The 21,035-nt window shown below is 40.6% G+C and overlaps 1 protein-coding gene across 1 annotated transcript in view; it reads right to left on the bottom strand.

Annotated features, from left to right (window-relative positions):
* TSPAN7 (tetraspanin 7) overlaps positions 1-19,301 on the bottom strand; it is a 129,186-nt gene extending 109,885 nt beyond the window's left edge. Inside the window, exon 1 of the mRNA XM_052663003.1 lies at positions 19,186-19,301. Coding sequence (XP_052518963.1) covers positions 19,186-19,266 — 81 coding nt within the window. The 5' untranslated portion in view covers positions 19,267-19,301. The remainder of the gene's footprint in view (positions 1-19,185) is intronic.
* Positions 19,302-21,035: the final 1,734 nt, after the last annotated feature.

Consider the following 21,035-nt stretch of genomic DNA (forward strand, 5'->3'; position numbering starts at 1 on the left):
ACATCACCAAAACCTGAATACACTTAACTGCATACAGTCGGTAGTCCCGTGTTGCTACCAGGACCATTTTGTAAATCTTGCTTTGCTCCATCTGGACCACTCAGCACCTTTCTCTCTTCCAGCAATAAAAATTCACTTGTAGAAAAACCATTTAAATCAAGAATTAAAATATCTTTTCCATCTCAAACCACTACATAACATACTTATCAGCTACAGGGCTGGTAATCCAATCTGCCTTGGATTATTGTTTGTTTGTTTTGCTAAGTATGAAAAACATATCAAAATATAGTAAAAGCTCAGTTGCTTCATGATCCATATGCCACACTAGAAACTCTCTCAAGTCACATGGTAAGAAGATAAATATATATACTACTGTTCACCAAAACACCATTTCTTACAAGTAAACAGGAAATAGTGTCCACAGGCAGGAAAATGGATAAATAATGATATATCCATACAAAGAATGGACTAGATAAGAGGTCAGCAAACTTTTTCTGCAAAGGGCCAGATAGTAAATATTTTAGGCTTTCCAGGCAGCACAGCCTCTGTCACAAACTCTGCTGCTTGGTGTGAAACGGTTGTAGATAATACATGAAGTTTATTTACAAAAAGAGGTGGCTGGCTAGATTTGGCCCAGAGGCCACAGTTTGTTAACCCCTGAACTTGATCCACATCCATCAAAACGGACACACGTCAAGCAATGTAGAGCCAAATATGCAAGTTTCAAAACAATATGCATGGTATGATTCATTAACACAATGTTTAAATATCTGAAGGCACTACTTCCTAATATTTGTGTATATGTACATAATAGTAAATGTACATATTAGTAAAACAGGCTCAACTGATAAACTCTTGAGTTCATGACAGAGAGATGTAGGAGAATCAACTGCAATTTTTTTTTTATTTCTTTAAAATCCAAATATCCAACTCCAAAGCAAATAAGGCATAATGCCAAGACCTGATAAAGCTGGGTGGGAGAGACAGCTAATTATGACATTATTCCCTGTCTTAGGATTATATTTGAAATACATCTCAAAACTTTATTTTTAAATGTTTAGTAAGAACAGGCATTTACCTTTATTTTGAGGAGACAAGGCTTAAGAATCAAGTTAAATGTGTTTTTGCTCTGCATTAATCTAATCCAATCGCTAAAACAGACGGAGGTCTAAAGAACTGCTACATTATAAAGGAGTCCAGGTGTAAAAACAAACACTCTGAGAAAGAAAGCTACGTACTATAAAACACCTAGAAAAAAGTTGTTTTTAAAACAGCATTCACTGTTTTCTTAATTATAAAAGAATTCATGCTATGCATAAGAGGAGAAAAAAAACTTTGGGGAAAAAAAAAAAAAAAAACAAAGAAAAATGTTACCCGTGAATTACCCTATCACCCAACCATAACTATTAATATTCTGATGGGAGTAGCTGTCTAGGATTTGTTATGTGCATTCTTTTACTTACAAAAATGGTATACCATATATACATTCTGTTTTGTAGACAGCTTATTTGAACAGCTTTTTTATTAGAATATTCATGGATGCACCTCTCTTTTCCTGGATTTTTATCTCAAAGTATTACACAGGCCATATACACAGACTTCAGTCCTGACAGCTTAAAAGACTTTGATCAGACTTGTCAGCCAAGTGGAGAAGTGCATTTCACCTCCATTTGTCATCTAGACCAAATCGAAGCTTCCTCAAAGCCTCACTGAGTCACCACTCAGAGTTGCTTATTCTAAGCTGTTTATAAAACGTGTCAGGTTAGCTACCACTGCTGTAGACCAGGACTATCTAATGAAAAATACAACCTACAAAACTATTGTTTGTTGATCATGACAACATCTCTGAAGGATAAAAACTAAAACAACTGCCAACCTTACTTTGCAAACAGAGCAGCTGCTGTTAAGGAGATTAATAAGTAACTTGCTCCAATAACTTGCACCTACCCTATAGCAGAACCTTCATCCCTTGAACAAGATTTACTGGAAACTCAGGGTTCCATTAAGCCAGAGTTACTGGCTGCTGGCTGAATGCTGAGCTACATCTACTACACTTCTTATCAGCAAGTAATTTAGCATCAACTGCACTGAGCCTCCTGGGAAGCTGGAAAGAATATTGTTTATAATCTCATGCCTCTTACATGAACAAATTGAGCTTTTCTCAACTTTGTATCTCCACAAAAACCTCCTCTTTTCATTCCAAACCTGCCTTTCTAACAACTCCAAACATCCGCCTAATCACCCTTCTTGCTTGGCCATGGAACATTACAGTTCAGTTCAGTTGCTCAGTCATATCCGACTCTTTGCGACATGAATTGCAGCACGCCAGGCCTCCCTGTCCATCCCCAACTCCCAGAATTCACCCAAACTCGATGTGCATTGAGTCAGTGATGCCATCCAGCCATCTCATCCTCTGTCGTCCCCTTCTCCTCCTGCCCCTCATTACTATTAGGAAAAAGAAAAAGGAGAGGGGGATAAGGAGGAAAGGAATCATGCCCACTTGGCCATGCCTCAGCAGAACCTAGAAAGGGCACTCTTCCAGGCTGGAAAGGAAAAGCATGGGATGCGGCAGATATGTCCAGGAATCTATGTAGCCTAGTGGGCCAGGAGTTCACTGATCCCACTTACCTCTCCATCATTCCCACTGACACACTTTAAACTTTTTCCCCGTGACTTCTCCCTGTTTCTTTCTCTTGTCCCTACACCAGCTGTCCCTCTTGTATCTCAAGTTCAAATGCCTAAAAAAGAACTGCTCCATTTGGCTCTTACAAGTCTAATCATCTCAAGTTCCACGGACCAGACAACAAGCAAATAGCCAAGTTCAGATCCTTTTTCTTGATCAATTAACTGCAACCGTGGTGGATGGTGGGAAGGGTCAGAAGTACAGAGAGAGCCAAATCTAAAGAACTGCCCAGGCCACTTTTGCCAGCAGAAGACTAAAATGAGCAAGCTTCTGAGAGCTGGCTGGTCTTTTAAAGCTACTGGTAACTCATGCTAAACATATATTAGTCTCAAACCAACTTCTAAGGTCTGCATTTTCATGAAGGCATTACTAATATCCAGTTCATCAAGCACAATAACACTGGGGTTCTCACTCATTCACAGACATCCTTGCCACAATAGAAAGTGGCTTTCCACTGTCCTCTATTCTCCATTCCCATTTCACCCTGTATTAGACCTTTGGTTTTTCTTAGTTAACTTGGTTTCACCGTTTATTGCCGTTCTTATTCCAACCCAATCAGTTTATTTTTTCCTAGATTAGATCTATAAACAACTTTTAAAGTTACCACTCCCTGCTCAAAGCTACGGTCTAGTCATCTCATCCCCCTTCCTTCCCCTGCTGGCAGCCAAAATAGGTCCAAACGCTAACCCATGCAGACGACCCACAATAAGGCTTATGCCTACTTCCCAGACTCATCACATGCTTTGTCCCTTATTACAGCTAAACTCGCTTCTGTCCCAACACACAAACCATTCTGTGATCTCCAGACCTCTCTTTATAACACTTCCTCCATCTGATAGCATTTATTGTCCTTCTAGGGCACCACTTGCCAAAATCCTGTCATTCTCCAAGGTCAATTCTGTGCACATGGCCTTTCCAAACTCCCCAGCACAATGAGCTCTCTCCCTTGGTCCCATAGCACTTAATTAAAACTTCTATTACTTCTAGTCCAGTGCTGTCCAGTAGAGATGTGTCTAAATTTTCTAGTAGCTACATTCAAATTGAAAAGATGAAACTTAATAATATTGAACTCAATGTCAAAAACACTACCATGTCAACATGTAATCAATATAAAAAGTGAGATACTTTATATGTTTCCATACTACATCTTCAAAATCTGATACGTATTTTACACTTAGAGCATATCTCCATTGTGAACTAGCCATATTGGAAGTGCTCAAGTGGCTGCCTTTTTGGATAAGGCATGACCAGCTCTTTTGAGCTAAAGATGGCATTGCTTCCTTCATTCCCACTCCATAAGCCCATGTTAAGACTTTAAACTTTAATTTTTTTTTTAGTCCCAAGCTTCTAATTTATCACTCCTCCTCTTTCCCCTTTGGTAACCATAAAATTTGTTTTCTATGTCTGTCAGTCTGTTTCTGTTTTGTAAATAAGTTCGTTCGTATCATTTTTTTTTTAGATTCCACATATGTGGTATCATATGATATTTGTCTTTAATTTACTTCATTTAGTATGATAATCTCTAGGTTCATCTGTGTCACTGCAAATGGCATTATTCCGTTCTTTTTATGGCTGAGTAATATCCCACTGTGTGTGTATATGTGTGTGTGTGTGTGTGTGTGTGTGTGTGTGTATATATATATGTATATAAATATACACAAACCACGTCTTTACCTTTTCATCTGTTGATAGATATTTAGGTTGCTTCCATATCTTTGCTACTGTAAACAGTGTGGTTATGAATTCTGGGGCACATGGACCTTTCCAAATTAAAGTTTTCATCTTTTCTGGGTATATGCCCAGGAGTGGGATTGTTGGATCATATGATAGCTCTATTTGTAGTCTTTTAAGGAACCTCCATGTTGTTCTCCACAGTGGCTGCACCAATTTACATTCCCATCAACAGTGCAGGAGGTTTCCCTTTTCTCTATACCCTCTCCAGTATTTGTCATTTGTAAAGTTTCTGATGGTGGCCATTCTGACTGGTGTGAGATGCTACTTCAATGTAGCTTTGATTTGCATTTCTCTAATAATTAGCAATGTTGAGCATCTTTTCATGTGCCTGTTGGCCATGTGGATGTCTTCTAAACTTTAGTTTCTCAGGCTATTATACCTTCCTTATACTGGTATCATCTAGAGCAGAAGTCAGCAAATTAAGGCCTAAGAGTCAAATCTAGCTGGCCACCTCTTTTTGTAAATAAAAGTTTTATTTTAATATCTTTGCTTATTCATTTACATTTGTCTATGTTGCAAGCAAGTTCCAGAAAAATATCTATTTCTGCTTTATTGACTATGCCAAAGCCTTTGACTGTGTGGATCACAATAAACTGTGGAAAATTCTGAAAGAGATGGGAATACCAGACCACCTGACTTGCCTCTTGAGAAACCTATATGCAGGTCAGGAAGCAACAGTTAGAACTGGACATGGAACAACAGACTGGTTCCAAATAGGAAAAGGAGTACGTCAAGGCTGTATATTGTCACCCTGCTTATTTAACTTCTTTGCAGAGAACATCATGAGAAACGCTGGGCTGGAAGAAGCACAAGCTGGAATCAAGATTTCCCGGAGAAATATCAATAACCTCAGATATGCAGATGACACCACCCTTATGGCAGAAAGTGAAGAGGAACTAAAAAGCCTCTTGATGAAAGTGAAAGAGGAGAGTGAAAAAGTTGGCTTAAAGCTCAACATTCAGAAAACTAAGATCATGGCATCTGGTCCCATCACTTCATGGGATATAGATGGGGTAACAGTGGAAACAGTGTCAGACTTTATTTTATTGGGCTCCAAAATCACTGCAGATGGTGACTGCAGCCATGAAATTAAAAGACGCTTACTCCTTGGAAGGAAAGTTATGACCAACCTAGATGGCATATTCAAAAGCAGAGACATTACTTTGCCGACTAAGGTCCCTCTAGTCAAGGCTATGGTTTTTCCAGTGGTCATGTATGGATGTGAGAGTTGGGCTGTGAAGAAAGCTGAGCGCCAAAGAATTGATGCTTTTGAACTGTGGTGTTGGAGAAGACTCTTGAGAGTCCCCTGGACTGCAAGGAGATCAACCAGTCCATTCTAAACGAGATCAGTCCTGGGTGTTCTTTGGAAGGAATGATGCTAAAGCTGAAACTCCAGTACTCTGGCCACCTTATGCAAAGAGTTGACTCATTGGAAAAGACTCTGATGCTGGGAGGGATTGGGGGCAGGAGGAGAAGGGGACGACAGAGGATGAGATGGCTGGATGGTATCACTGACTTGATGGACGTGAGTCTGAGTGAACTCCGGGAGTTGGTGATCGACAGGGAGGCCTGGCATGCTGCAATTCATGGGGTCACAAAAAGTCGGACACAACTGAACAACTGAATTGAACTGATGTTGCTTTCACAGGATAATGGCAGAGTTGAGTAGACACAACAGAGACCATATGGCCCATAAAGCCTAAAATATTCACTATCAGGCCCTTTACAGAAACAGTTTGCCGATTCCTTCCACAGAGCAGTAATTCACAAACTGTGGTCAGTAGGCCAAAGCTGGTCAGCAAGCCATTATCAGTCTCAAATGAGAAGGAGGTTCCATCAGAACGTAGAATTTTTTTTTTCCTGTAAGAAGATTTTTTTAATGAAGAAAGCAGTATATTAGCTAATAGTCTGGCACTGGGTCTGAGTCTCACCATAACTGTTTAATTGATTTTATTGTACTTATGTCACATAATTTAAAAAATTGTATAGGCAAATACAATGATTTTTTAAATAATACGTTTATTTATTTAGGGCTGCACTGGGTCTTCATTGCTGTGCCTGGGCTTTTCTCTAGTTGCAATGAGCAGGGGATACCCTCTAGCTGTGGTGCACAGACATCAGTAGTAGCAGCTCACGGGTTCCAGAGCACTGGCGAGGTTGTGGCACACAAGCTTAGTTGCTCCATGGCATATGAGATCTTCCCAGACTAAGGATCAAACCTGTGTCACCTGCACTGGTAGGCAGAATCTTAGTCACTGGACTACCAGGAAGTTCAATTTTTTAACTTCATTGCTTCTGAGGCTCCAACTTGGATAAAGAAATTTCTCTGATTCCTGTATTTATATATGATCTCTATACTTTCTTACAGAATTTTGTTTTGTGTTCCTATCTGAGCATTTAAGCTAACTAGACTTTTTAATAAAATTCAAGTAAGGGCTCCAATTTTATTTTTTCTAAATATACAGTAGTATTAGAATCATTTAAATCTAGCCTTCTCTAAAATGAATGTCCCTTTTCATATATTAAATTATATACACTAGAATTTATTACTGGATTCTCTATTATTCCACTGACCCATTTGTCTCTTTATAAGTCAGTATCATACTGAATTAACTAGGGACTTTATAGTTTTATTAATTATGCATTGCTATGTAACAATATTATAATAAATGTAGAGACTTAAAACAGAACACAGTTACTACCTCAGAGTTTCGCTGGGGTCAGGAGTCTGAGCACAACTTTACTCTGTCTTCTGTTTCAAGATCTCATTATCCTTCAATCAAGTTGTTGGGTGGTTGCAGTCTCATTTGAAGCCAAAATGGGGAAGGATGTGCTTCCAAGATCACTTGACTGGTGGAATCATTTTGTTACTTGTGCACTGCCAAAATGAGGGCCTCAGTTTCTTTCTGACTGTCAGTAGAAGACTGCCTTCAGTTCCAGCCATGCGGTCTTCTCCATAGGGTTAAGTTCAGTTCAGTCTCTCAGTCGTGTCCGACTCTTTGCGACCCCATGAACTGCAGCACTCCAGGCCTCCCTGTCCATCATCAACTCCCGGAGTTGACTCAGATTCACGTCCATCGAGTCAGTGATGTCATCCAGCCATCTCATCCTCAGTCGTCCTCTTCTCCTCCTGCCCCCAATCCCTCCCAGCATCAGAGTCTTTTCCGATGAGTCAACTCTTCACATCACGTGGCCAAAGTACTGGAGTTTCAGCTTTAGCATCATTCCTTCCAAAGAACACCCAAGGCTGATCTCCTTTAGAATGGACTGGTTGGATCTCCTTGCAGTCCAAGGGACTCTCAAGAGTCTTCTAAAGCCAGCCAGGGACAAAGTCTCTCAGGAAGACATTACAATCTTATCTAACATAATCATGTACATGTATTCACACACATTGAAATACCTTTGTTGTATTCTCCTAGGTAGAAACTAGTCACAGGTCCTGCCCAAACCCAAATGAAGGAGATTACACAAGAACATGAATACAGAAACGAGGATGATGACGGCAGCCATCTTATATACAATAGTATATTTTGATAACAGTGGTAAGGCATATACTTCCTTCCCCCTGTCCCATATGTCTCTTGCCTTCTCAGGCATTTATTCTCCTACATAAACACTGTTTTTATCAAGTGCCACTCCATCCCCCCAAAAAATTCCATTGGGACTCTATTTGGAATTACAGTAAACACATTTTAAACTGATAATTTTATAGTACTAAATCTCCCCACTGAAGAACACAATCTGTTCAGATCTTATAATCTTCAATAAGCTTTTAGTTTTCTTCATATAAGAGCCTTACTTTTTTTTAACTATTCTGAAGTGGTTATGATTTCTGTTGCTACTGAGACTGAAATTTTTCCTCCCTTTTCTTTTCTAAGGCTTATGTAAAATAATGAAAAGCAATTAATTTTTGTATTTTTATCTTGCATCTAACCACTTTACCAAATTCTCATATTAGTTTATCTTTAGACTCTATTAGGTTTCTTCTGATACAACAATTGCATCTGTGAAGAGATAAACTCATCTCATGGAGAAATAAGCATTGGTAATCTGAGGCAAGAATAAAAGTCTCTATACTCATGGGGGGAAGAAGATTGATTATTCAGTAGGCATGGTAACTACCAACATCCACTCCTAAACCAATTCGATCAGTGGCAATTCAGCTTAGTCTAATCATCAATGACAACTCACCTTGTTTCAGGGAACATACTTCTAGAAGCTAATTACAGTGACAGCCTCACACAACTCAAGGTCAACCAACCGGCAGCACAGCAGTGACTATGCTTCCCAGAAGCAATCAACAACAGTCTCACCCAAATAGCCATGATTCTAAGGCCAAGGGCAACCACTCCTTCTGTAACCAAAGCAACCATCAAACACCACCACGCTTCCCCAAAAGAACAGCAATCTGTTTCACTCAAACTCTGCTTCACTAGTACTGCTCTCTTACTTTGTTAAGTAATAAATTCAGGGTTTTGTTTTACATATTGAATAACAATCTTTTGATAAAGGGAAAACTAAGACTTCCTAACTTCTCAGTGCAACTATAAACGAATACATTCCCCCTAAAGGAATGGAAACTACTCCAAACTCCAAGCATTCAATTGCAGACACGTGGCAGACACCAATTCAGTGGGTGAGAAAATACGAGATTGGCTGCATCTTGCTTATGGAACCTTCTCAAACTAGCCTCATGGTACTACAGATCGCAGGAAAGCATATGTTAAGATTTATAACAAACTATCACAGGCCAGAGTCATATCCCAGAAATCAGAATCACCTTAGGAATGGTTAAAAAAAAAACATACCCAGGTCCCTCTGCAGATCAATTAAAATGGAAACTTTATGAGATAGGAGCAAACAACTGTGTTTTCAAAGCCCCTTAGTTATTCTGATGAGCACTCTCTAGTTAGAAATGATTAGCAAGGTCTCCTAAGAGTGACAAGGCCATTTTGGTTTACTAAGAGATGCTAGACACCTAGCCTCAGACTTTTGGGCAAAGCAGACCAAATCAATAGTCCCATGCTAGATACTCAATAGGGCTTCCCTGGTGGTTCAGTGGTAAAGAATCCGCTTGCCTGAGTCGGGAAGATCCCATGGAGAAGGAAATGACAACTCACTCCAGTATTTTTGCCTGGGAAATCCCATGGGCAGAAGGAGCCTGGCAGGCTACAGTCCATGGGGTTGCAAAAGAGTTGGACACGACTTACCAACTAAACAATAACAAGCTACTCAATAGCTAGATATTCCCTAGCTATCTCCAGATCCAAGAGGAACCAGGCCTGCTATTACACAGTTCTCTCTGAATCAGTGGCTCTCAATCCTATTTGCACAGCTGAATCACCTGGAAGATTATTTTAAAACTATGAAAGCTGGCACCCTCCTCCAGGCAAAATGAATCAGAACCTCCTACCATGAAGTCTAAGCATATAGTATTTTAGGGCTCCTTAGGCAACCCTGATGGGCAAATAGGATTGATAACCATAAATGTAGATTGCTCACCTGACCCAACCCATCTTTTATTTCAGTACAAGGCAACTGCAATTTCTCCTACAACAAATGATGATGAAAAAGCCTATCATACCTTATAAAAAGCACAAAGAAAACCTTCCACAGTAGAACTGGGATCCTTAATTCTATCACCAAACTCTTTCACAGGCTTACAAGTTCAAGTGATCAAATAACCAAAGGGAAATCAAGACAAAGAAAATCTCTTTCCTATCTTCCCCCTTTATGTCATTTTCTTGATGAATATTGGGACTCTATAAAAAGGTATAAAAATGTTCAGCCAAGAATGAAAAGCATTCTGTCAAGGCAAGTAGGATAACAGCCAAAAAAGGAAATTTAAGAGCAGTAATCCAACGATCTGCCTGTCATGTGGAGATAAGCCAAATTGGAAGCTGCTGTAATGGGTCCAAAGGAGAAAAAGACATAAGAATATTTTTTTTACAGTGCACTTCAAATTGCTTTAGCGGTGCATTAGTCACCTATGTCAAAGGTTTAACATGTTTAAACAGAGAAACAGTCACAGATGACTTTCCATTCAAAGCACCTTCTTAAGTGCTTCCTTAAAACAGTACATAATGCTGAACAGTCAATGAATCATCAGGAATGGAGCCCACGGTAGGGTCAAATCAAGAACTCTAGCTGTAATTAAAATTTAGCAGAGTATTTCAATCTATCTGGATAAAAAGTCAGCTTGTTTCTAAGCAACTACGAAGTGGAAAAAACTTAATGTTCCACAAATGCTCTAAAAGGTAGTGCAAGTGGCCTAACTGCATGCTGCATACAGGAAGTAAAGTGTATTAAATAAGAAAAAAAAGTCTTCAGATTATAATGCACAAGTTGTATAATAAACACAGAGGGTTATCATTGTGGTAACAGAAAAACAGAGCCCTGACCCATGTAACATCAAGTTCCCCACCATACTTTGAAATTCTGCTGCTTCCACATTAAATTAATCCAGCAAGGTCTGAATTAGATTAGAAGACACATGGGCCTCCACTTGATGGGAAGAAATTCAATGAGCAGAAAAAAACAGCAGCAACCTTCAGAATTTCGTTCCCATTTATCCAACTCCATTCCCTGATGACCAGATAACCTTGAAGAGGATGTGGTTTAGTAAGCCTGTTCCAACCTAGAACACCCCCCTTAACATCCAAAAGCTCTTTAAAAGTTGAAAAGTAGGTACCAATATCTATTAGAACATCCCAACTGTTGCCATCTCAGATGCTCTATTCAATCACTCACAATCAACTCCGTATTTAATTAGTTACCTGCAAGATAGAGATACAGATATAAAGGACTTCCAGTTAAAGATGATGGATTGAACACATCCATTTACCTTGGCTAGCTCCCAAAAGTCCACTGAAATGACTGGATTTTTTTTTTTTAAAAAACCCACAATAACAAAGAGAATGGAAGAGGAGACAACCACAATGACATTTTGGAAGCTGAGAAAAAGCCAAATCTTATGGCAGCTGTGAGCAAATCCAAGAATAAAATATTTGCACACAAGCACCCCCAGAAGGCAACTCCATGCACTCTAGGGACCAGGAACAAAAAGGAGCTAAAATATGGAGAATCTGGGAAAAGCTTTTTGAAAAGCAATTAGATCCCCTCCAACTTCCAGTCTCTGTCTTCTCCCCCATTCTATCATGGGTTCAGAGATTTACTATCTAGGGAGAATGAACTAGAAAACAAAAGCACAGTGGACGCTGGATTCTACACTTGAAACAGGAGCTTAAACAAAGGTGTATTTATACTGCACGTGGAGACATCTATATCCCTAACCTTGTTCATCCAGAGAGAAGACTGGAAGATTCTTCTACAGGAAATCTGATTAGACCAAAGGAAAAGACTCAGTTCCAAAACTCAACGACCCAGCTAAATCACCCAACTTACAAACTCTCACTTCATGCTAAGAGGTTCCAGTCAACGTTTCTAGAGCTCCACTCTTAAACATACACAGAACAGAGAGCAAATGGTTACCAGAAATTTGAGGTCAGTCTGTAGTATGCCAGATAACAAGGTAACTGGGAGGAAACTGCAGAAAGAAGCAAACTTAAAAAAAAATCATTAATATTGTCAGAAGATCTTAAAATATTACATTTATGAAACAAGAGTGGGATGCTAGAAGAAGAAATGCTCAGACCTCAACAGGGAGCTCCTAAAAATCAACATATAAAACACATGAAAAATCCAATAGCAGACAAGGTAAACTGGGAGAGATCTTCCAGAAGGCAGAACAAAAAGACAAAGAATTAGAAAACAGAAGGAAAGAAAATTAGAGGATCTAAGAGGTCCAACACTGAAACAGACACAACAGAGAAAATGAAAGGAAATTTAAAATAAAGCAAAACAAAACAATTCAAGAAAATTTTCCCAAAGGGAAGGACCTGAGTTTGCACATTGAAAGGGTACAGAGGAAAGATAGAAATAAACATATGGCAAGAGGTAATATAGTGAAATTTCAGAGCACTAGGAACTAGAAAGATTCTAGATGCTTTCAAAGAAAAGCAGAACTTAAGAATAATAATAATAATAAAAACTCATTTGGATTTCTCAAGAGCAACAAGAGCGAGACCTGGGGGAGAAGAGGAAGTGACAGAAAAATTCTGAGGGTAGATGATGTATGAACAAGAATTCTATACTCAGCCAAACTATCAAATTATGTGCAAGAGCATAATAAGATGTTCATACCTGCAAAGCCTCAACAAATTAACCTCTCATGAACTCTTTTCCAAACAGTTACTAGAAGCTTTGCTCCACCAAAATGGATGAGCAAAAAAGAGGACGACAGGACATCTAGGAAACTGAAGACTCAACATAAAAGGAGACAAGATTCCCCAGGATAATGGTAAAGCGAGATTATAATGATGTCAGCTCTTTCAAAGGCGCAGCGAACACTAGCCTACTCTGGGAGAAACATCTCTAACAATATTAATGATTGGTTTTTAAGAATAAGAAACTGACAGGATACACAACGTGCTTCAATACACTAAGTGAAGATATGCAGTTCTTGGGGGAGAATATGAGGATAATTTAGTGGTGAATGAAGAAAATTAGCAAGTGAAGGATAAAACAAGGCAACTTTTAACTGAAGGGGAAAAGCTGTGCAAGCAATCGTAATAGAAACACTACAAGGTTCAGCTGTGACTCAGCTTACCTAATTAATATGATCACTGACTACTGCTCTAACCAAGTTGATATACTGATAGAAGATATATTGGGGGGTCTACCCAATTTAGGAAAAATGTGAGGGAGGGAGAAAGGGGTAAGAGAACTAGATCATGATCTTCCATAGTAGGAAGACAATATATAACACCTAATACTAAAAAGTAATAGATTAACTGCTTTATTTAGAAACGAAGGTAAGATGGTAAAAGCAGCAGCTAGTAAAAGTTGGTAAACATTCATTTGAAATACCTGGCATACAAGACATTCAAAGAATGAATTCCAAAGATATGCAAAAGGGTAAGTGTAGCCTTTAGTGTGCGCCCAAATTCAAACACTTTGTAAAATGTTAGGGGCTGTTCTTTAAGACTTTTCCCCTCTATTTAATCCAAGTACCTAAACTTTCTGGATGACAAAAGAAATATTCTGACCATTATTTCCTTTAATCTTCTCCCTAAAAAGATTAGAGATGCTTCCAAAATTTAAAAAAAAAAAAAAAAAAACCACTGACATTTCACCATAAGAGAATTTGGTATCATAATTTCCTCTTTGGATCATCAAAGAAGAAACCAAATCCAATATACACTGGAATGAAGCAAGGATATTTCTCTCTACCATATTATTTAGTGGATGTAACTAGAGTGGATTTCAATCTTAGCTTAGAACTCAGATGACTGTTTAAAATACATTAAAAAATTTTCTAAATCAAAACAAAATTTACCTTGTAAGCATCACATTTATAGTTTTCCTGTTTGTTGTTGAAAAAACTGTATTTGTCATGGAGGGTTTTTTTGTATTAGAGTAAGATAGATATCTTTTTTTATTCAAGCTTAACAAATAAAATTCCAATTAAAATTTTAGATAATTAAAGTGGCTGGCAAACTAGCTGATCATAAAAATATAATAACTGAACTATCATTAGAAGATCAAGTCTCAAAGTTCTCTACTCCACCTTTCCACACATCACTGTCAGGAACACGTTTAAACCACCACAGGTAGACAGAAAATATCACTTTTAAAAACCCTCCCAATTGAGGTGAGTTGAAATAAATACATAAGCCTAAGAGTAGTTAATAAAATTTCATTTATTCATTCATTTGTTAAATACTTCCAGAGTAAACCTTCCATGCGTCAGGCACTGTTTGCTAGTCTTAAAACTCAGGATAACTTACTACTAGGTGTGTTTTTTCCTCCTCTGAAAATGAAACATACAAATCAAGGACCATAATGGAGCCACTTACCTAACATTCAGGTGATACTATTTAACTGGAGGATCATCCTATCTATTTCAATACTATTACATAAAGAACCACCTACCTTTATCTCCAAATAAAAAGGAGAATGTTTCTCTTCTTACTTGCAATTGTGCTGCGAGTGCTTGGGTATGGGGGTTCCAAACAATAGTAAATATAGGGAGTTTTGCAGAAGATTCTCTTTTTCTACATATTAACTTATTACTATGTAAAGTCCACTAGTGCAGAGGTTGTGGGCACTGTTGACATTTTGAGCCAGATAATTCTTTCTTGTGAAGGGCTGTCCTGTGCCTTGTAGTATGCTTAGCAGCACCTGTGGCCTCTACCAATGAGATGCCAGTAGCACCCCACTCCCAGCTGTGACCAAAATATGTCTGCAGACATGGCCAAATACTGGGGGAGGGGAGAGGCAAAATTGTTTGCTGCTGAGAACCACTGCTTTAGAGGAACATCTCAGAGAGGGAGAGTAATTATAAATAGAAGAGGCCAGATAAAACAAGATCTCTTTTTCTTTTTTTAATTTATTTTAATTGGAGGCTAATTACTTTACAATATTGTGGTGGTTTTTGCCATACATTGACATGAATCAGCCATGGGTGTACATGTGTTCCCCATCCTGAACCCCCCTCTCACCTCCCTCCCCATCCCATCCCTCTGGGTTATCCCAGCGCACTGGCCCTGAGCGCTCTGTCTCATGCATTGAACCTAGACTGGTGATCTATTTCACAAATGATAATATACATGTTTCAATGCTATTCTCTCAAATCATCCCACCCTTGTCTTCTCCCACAGAGTCCAAAAGTCTATTCTTCACATCTGTGTCTCTTGCTGTCTTGCATACAGAGTCATCGTTACCAACTTTCTAAAGTAAGTCAGAAAGAAAAACACCAATACAGTATGTTCTCGCATATGTAAGATCTCTCATAACTGTAGGTACATCAATCTCTTGATGCTGCTGGTTTACCACCATTTTAAGCTCAAATGTCTTCTAGTCCTAAATCCGAGGTATGGGAAGAGAAGTAGTTGCATTAAAATGATTCAAAGAAAAAAGGAAGGAAAAAATTCTGCCTAATCTTTTGTCCATCTTCCACTTAAAAGAACACCAAGATCATCCTTGTAAATTACCTAACATAATCCCAGAAGTTTTGACAAATATTTGAGTACCTACTACATGCCAGAGAAAGATACATTTATCAACTGCATTTACTGAATAGACAAATCACTCTTATAGACAGTATTTTCTTCATAAACTCTCATTTGGTGAAAAAGTCTTAAATATGATACTAAAACCACAGCGACAAAAAATAGGTAGATTGGACTTTATCAAAATAAAAAAACCCTTTGTACGTCAAGGGACACCACCAAGAAAGTAAATAAACAACCCATAGAATCAGGGAGACCTGGCGTGCTGCAGTCCACGGGGTCACAAAGAATCAGTCATGACTGGGCAACTGAACAACAGGAGAAAATATTTGCAAATGATGTATCTGATAAGAGACTTGAATCAAGAATATATAAAGGACATATACACATACAACACCTACAACAATGTTTAAAAAATAACAAATAAAAATTGGGCAAAAGACATGAACAGACATTTCTTAAAGGAAGAATACAAATGACCAATAAGCACATAAAAAGATGCTGAGTATCACTGCTCATTAAGGAAATTCAAATCAAAACCACAATGAGATATCTGCTAGCATGGCTAGAATTTCAAAAGTCAGATAATAACAAATGTTGGCAAGAAAGTGGAGAAATACTTTAAATCACAGTATTCATACACTGCTGGAAGTAATGTAAAATGGTGCGGTCACTTTGGTAAACGGTCTGGCAGGTCTTCAAATGATTAATCAGAGTTACCATATGACCCAGCAAATCCACTCCTAGGTATATACCCAAGAGAAATGAAGACATATGTTCACACAAAAACTTGCACATAAATGTTTATAGCACTGACACTCATAATAGCCACAAGATAGAAATAACCCAAATGTCTATCAGTGGACAGATGAACGAACAAAATGGGATACAGTATATAAGCATGCAGTGGAGTATTATTTGGCCATTAAAAGGAATACACATGAATGAGAACATTCTGCTAAGCAAAAGAAACCATTCACAAAAGACCACATACTGTATGATTTCATTTAGATGAAATGTCCAGAAAAGGGAAATCTATACAAAAAGTAGATTAGTGACTGCTTAGGGTGGTGAGCAGAGAAGGCAACGGCACCCCACTCCAGTACTCTTGCCTGGAAAATCCCATGGACAGAGGAGCCTGGTGGGCTGCAGTCCATGGGGTCGTTAGGAGTTGGACACGACTGAGCGACTTCACTTTCACTTTTCACTTGCATGCATTGGAGAAGGAAATGACAATCCGCTCCAGTGTTCTTGCCTGGAGAATCCCAGGGACAGGGGAGCCTGGTGGGCTGCCATCTATGGGGTCGCACAGAGTCGGGCACGACTGAAGCGACTTAGCAGCAGCAGCAGGGTGGTGAGGGTTATTGAGGGCAGAGAAGAGAATGATAGCTAAAAGGTATGGGGTTTCTTTTTCAGGTAATGAAAATGTTCTAAAATTGACTGGGGTGATGGTTACACATATCTGTGAATATACTAAAAACCACTAATTTGTACACTTTAAAAGGGGTGAAGTATGTGAATTAGATCTCAATAAAGCTGTTTTTTTTCTTGCCATTTAAGGTATAATAGAAAACACAGCATTTGTACCATGGTTTATTCACGAAAAAGTCTTATTTAAAAATACCCTTGCATCTAGAGAGATCTCATTTTTGGTTGTGAAGTATGAAGTGATTATTGAATGCTATTTAAACTATTAAATTCGTCAGGTAAACATTTAAGAGACTACAGAAATCTTGAAAGTGGGGAAAAAAATGAAAATGCAGGCAACAAGGAACTTCAGAGGGCATAAACTGTTGTACTTAAGATGTATTAGGGTGCATTAAGTAATTGGATTCAGGAGGTTGGGGAGGGGAGGGAGTAAACAAGAAGAGTTTAAAAGCTCCCATGGAAAGCCTTCCTCTAGAAGGCTCCCTTCTTTACCAGCAAGCAGAGATGCTGAAATATTTTTCAGGAAGCTAAAAATAATTACCCATATGATTTACTCCAGGAACAAATAGGAAGTCAAGTAAATAGGAAGGGCCAAACACAAAGAGATATAATGAAGCAAACAAACAAAAAAGCTAAACCAGTTCCCAGGAAAGCTTACTGGGAAGTTTCAGCAACCAGCATGCATTCTTGCTTTTACCAAGAACATAATATAGGATCTGGGCAGAGCTCACAATTACACTACTGAAATTTCAGCCCAAATAAATTCCATTTCTGTGCTTGCCTGTGTGATATACCAGTTAATCTATCTTACCTCATTGCAGAGTTCTTGGTATGCCTGATCCCCAGAGTCCACAGATTCCCGACCTGAAGAATTGCCAATGACAAGGAATGTCCGCGGGGGGCAGGGGGCGGGGAGCGCATTAGGAATTTTTTTTATCCTTAATAAATCTCAGTTCCTGCCTTGGTCATTACAAACAGCCTGTTTCACCATCAGGCCAAGTCTAAGTACCTCATAAAGCACTGTGCCCCACTTTCAAACCAAAATTAGGGCTAATTGGGGGGCGGGGGCAAAGGCAAAGAGGAAAAACCACCAAAAATTGGGATTGGCTTTTTCTGCAGAGCCTCAGGTTTCAAAATGACTGCCTTGAAAGCTGAAGTGACCCAGATTATTGGGGGGTGGGTAGTGACATTCATTCTTCTGTAGGGTGGCTGTGGCTTGGTTCAGGGAAGGAAAACTTGGGGAGAAGGGAGTCATCTACACCAAAAGAGAAATAACGGGTAATGGTCTTTAGGTACCACCTACTTCAAATGAATCACTGCAGTGTCAGCCCTGCACTGATTCCACGAATTGCCAAACAGGATGAGGTAAGGCACAAGCCTGGAGTCCGCCCCCCCACTCCTCCTCCAGCTCGCAGAGGCTTCTGCTGAGGGGCTGACGTCACCCTTCTGCATTGAGGTTCAAGGACCGATAGCAGCACCAATTAAGATGGGGAGTAGAGTTGGGGCGCTATTGCTGTCATCAGGTGGTGGGGGTCCTTCCCTGGGGCTCTGCAGAATGGGTTCACGCAACGACAGAAAGATGAGTGTAAGGGTGCAGGCGAGTGGGCAAAAGGTCCTAAGACCTGAGTCTCCGAGAAAGCGCAAAGATGCCCCTGGTTTATGTAAGACCCTCTTCCCTTCGTGCGTTTCCGCGCGGCGGCGGCGCCCACCCCATATCAGTGCGCTTGGGGGGCCTTTGATCTCCCTTGCCCAGCCAAGCAGCACGCGGCTCCCGGCGCCTGCCTCTCGCAGCCCCGCGGGGTCGGGAATAACCGGGAATCTGGGATCAAACCCTGCGCTCTCGCTCCTGCTCCCAGCCGACCACAGGTTAGCTCCAAGAGGCGCCGCGAACGGGCTGGTAAGGGAGGATGAGGAGGGGGATCCAGCGAGGAAAACAGCCGAATAAAACCGCAACTTTCCCCAGAGGCTGACCCTAACCCGCGAGCTTAAAAGAATAAGTCAATGCATTAAAATATTTTGGAAAGGTCGACAACCTGCAGTCATCGCCACCACGCAGCCCCTTGCAACCTACACCGGGCGGGGTGCAGGGTCCGAGCAGCCCCACGGCTGCACCCTGCCATCCTGCAGCCCCAGCCCTGCACCTATCTCCGTAAGGAGACCGAGATTTGATTTTTGCTTTAGTTTTTTTCCTCCCCCATCCCTTCTCGGAGCATCACTACACTGACCGATGGACGGCAGCGCAGCCGCCGGTCCGGCGTGGCCACTCACCCAGAAGACGAAGGAGTAGATGATGAGGAGGGTTTTGAGACAGGTTATCACAGGTTTGGTCTCCATTCTCCTCGATGCCATACTACAGAGCTCCGGCGGCGGCGGCGGCGGCTGGAGGCGGGCGGGCGCGCGGGAGGGGGGAGGGGGCGGGGCGGGGCGGGGCGGGGCAGGGGCGCGTGCGGCTAGAGGCCCCGTGCGCGCGTGCACGCGAGACGGCGCGCGTGCTTGAGCGCGCACCCGGCAGAGCGCCCACTTAAGGAACCGACCGGCGGAAACTGCGCATGCGGAGGAGGCCGTTCACCCGCGCGAGTCCGCACAGGCTAAGCCAGCCAGCCGAGGAGTGGGGCAGGGCCTCCGGGAGTGAGTAGAAGAGTTTTTGCTTTGTACGCAGTAGGGCTTTCCATTTGCAGGATTGTCTGCACCTGGTTTATTGCCATCCCCGGAAAGCAATCGGATTTCTACATTTGGACGGCCCACCAGGCCATCTGAGATGGAAGTGGCCCAGTAGTCGTGTCCTTGGAACAAGCTGGCCTTGTCTGTGCCAGTAACAGACTGTGACAGGTGGCCGGAGATACAGCTGGAGGGATGGTTAGGAACACGGGAGCTCAGACAGACACCCCCAATCGTTGCCACCACAGGCGCTTCATGCTTTCTTGACATTTTGGAAGCCAAATGACAAGGTTCTATGTGAAAGTACCATTCATTCTTCACATAAAATGTATAACAGAAAAAAAAAAAAGTGTTTAAAGTCCCTGAGACTCCTATTCCCCACCCTAACAAGTACAGACCAGCTCACACTCAGGAAAGAGCTGTTTTAAGGTCAAAAAATAAGGTTGGAAAACAATTCAGAAGTTCCTCAAAACGTTAAATACAGAGTTAACCATATGACCCAGTGGTTCCACTCCCAAGAGAAATGAAAACATGTCCACACAAAAGCCTGCCCATGAATGTTCACAGCACCCCAATGTCCATCACTTGTGAATAGATAAACATAAGGTAGCACATCCATACAATGGAACATTATTTGGTCACACACACAAACAACGAAGCACTGATATTTGCTGTAATATGTTTGAGCCTTGAAAATATGCTAAGAAGCCAGACACAAAAGACCACATACTGAATGTTTCATTTATAGGCAATGTCCAGAATAGACAGATCCATAGAGACAGAAATAGATTAGTTTGCAGGGGGCAACAGGAATTGAGGAGCGACTGTTGATGAGTAGGGGGTTTCTTTGCGGAGTGACAAAAACGCTCTGGAATTAGATTGTGGTGATGGCTGCATAATTTCATGAATATACTAAAAACCACTGAATTGGACACTTTAAAAGGGTGAATTTTATAGCACATGAATTATATCCCAATAAAAAAGCAATGTACACTCCACCCAGATTTCCTGTGGCTGGTTTGCAGAGGAACACACAGTACAGATTCTGTGGGAGATTTCGCTGGATTCCTAAGAGGCTCTGCAGTCAAAACAGCGACATTATCACAGGCTAATGTCGCAACTTTATTGTGGATGATGCTAAGGATGCCTTTTGTGAAAGAAGGAAAAACAAAGTCAATAAAGCTCGAAGAAAGCCTGCCAAGGTCAGTTGCAGGAGTAATTATTACCGCCAGTGGGTTGTACATGGTCCCAGGTCAGTGAGGTCATTGTATAAATAGGACACAAATATGAGGAAGAGGAGAACTTGCTTAAGGTAATGACCAACCATGACAGAGAGGTAAGTGGGCATAGAGGGGAGTGGAGAGGAATGTGGGTGCAGGTGGAAAAAAAGATTAGGGACAGATTGGCAATGTTTCTCTTATAAACGAAGATCTTGCAGAGGGATTTTCTACGCTGGTTGC

The sequence above is a fragment of the Budorcas taxicolor genome, chromosome X (genome assembly GCF_023091745.1).
Source record: "Budorcas taxicolor isolate Tak-1 chromosome X, Takin1.1, whole genome shotgun sequence".
NCBI lineage: Eukaryota > Metazoa > Chordata > Mammalia > Artiodactyla > Bovidae > Budorcas > Budorcas taxicolor.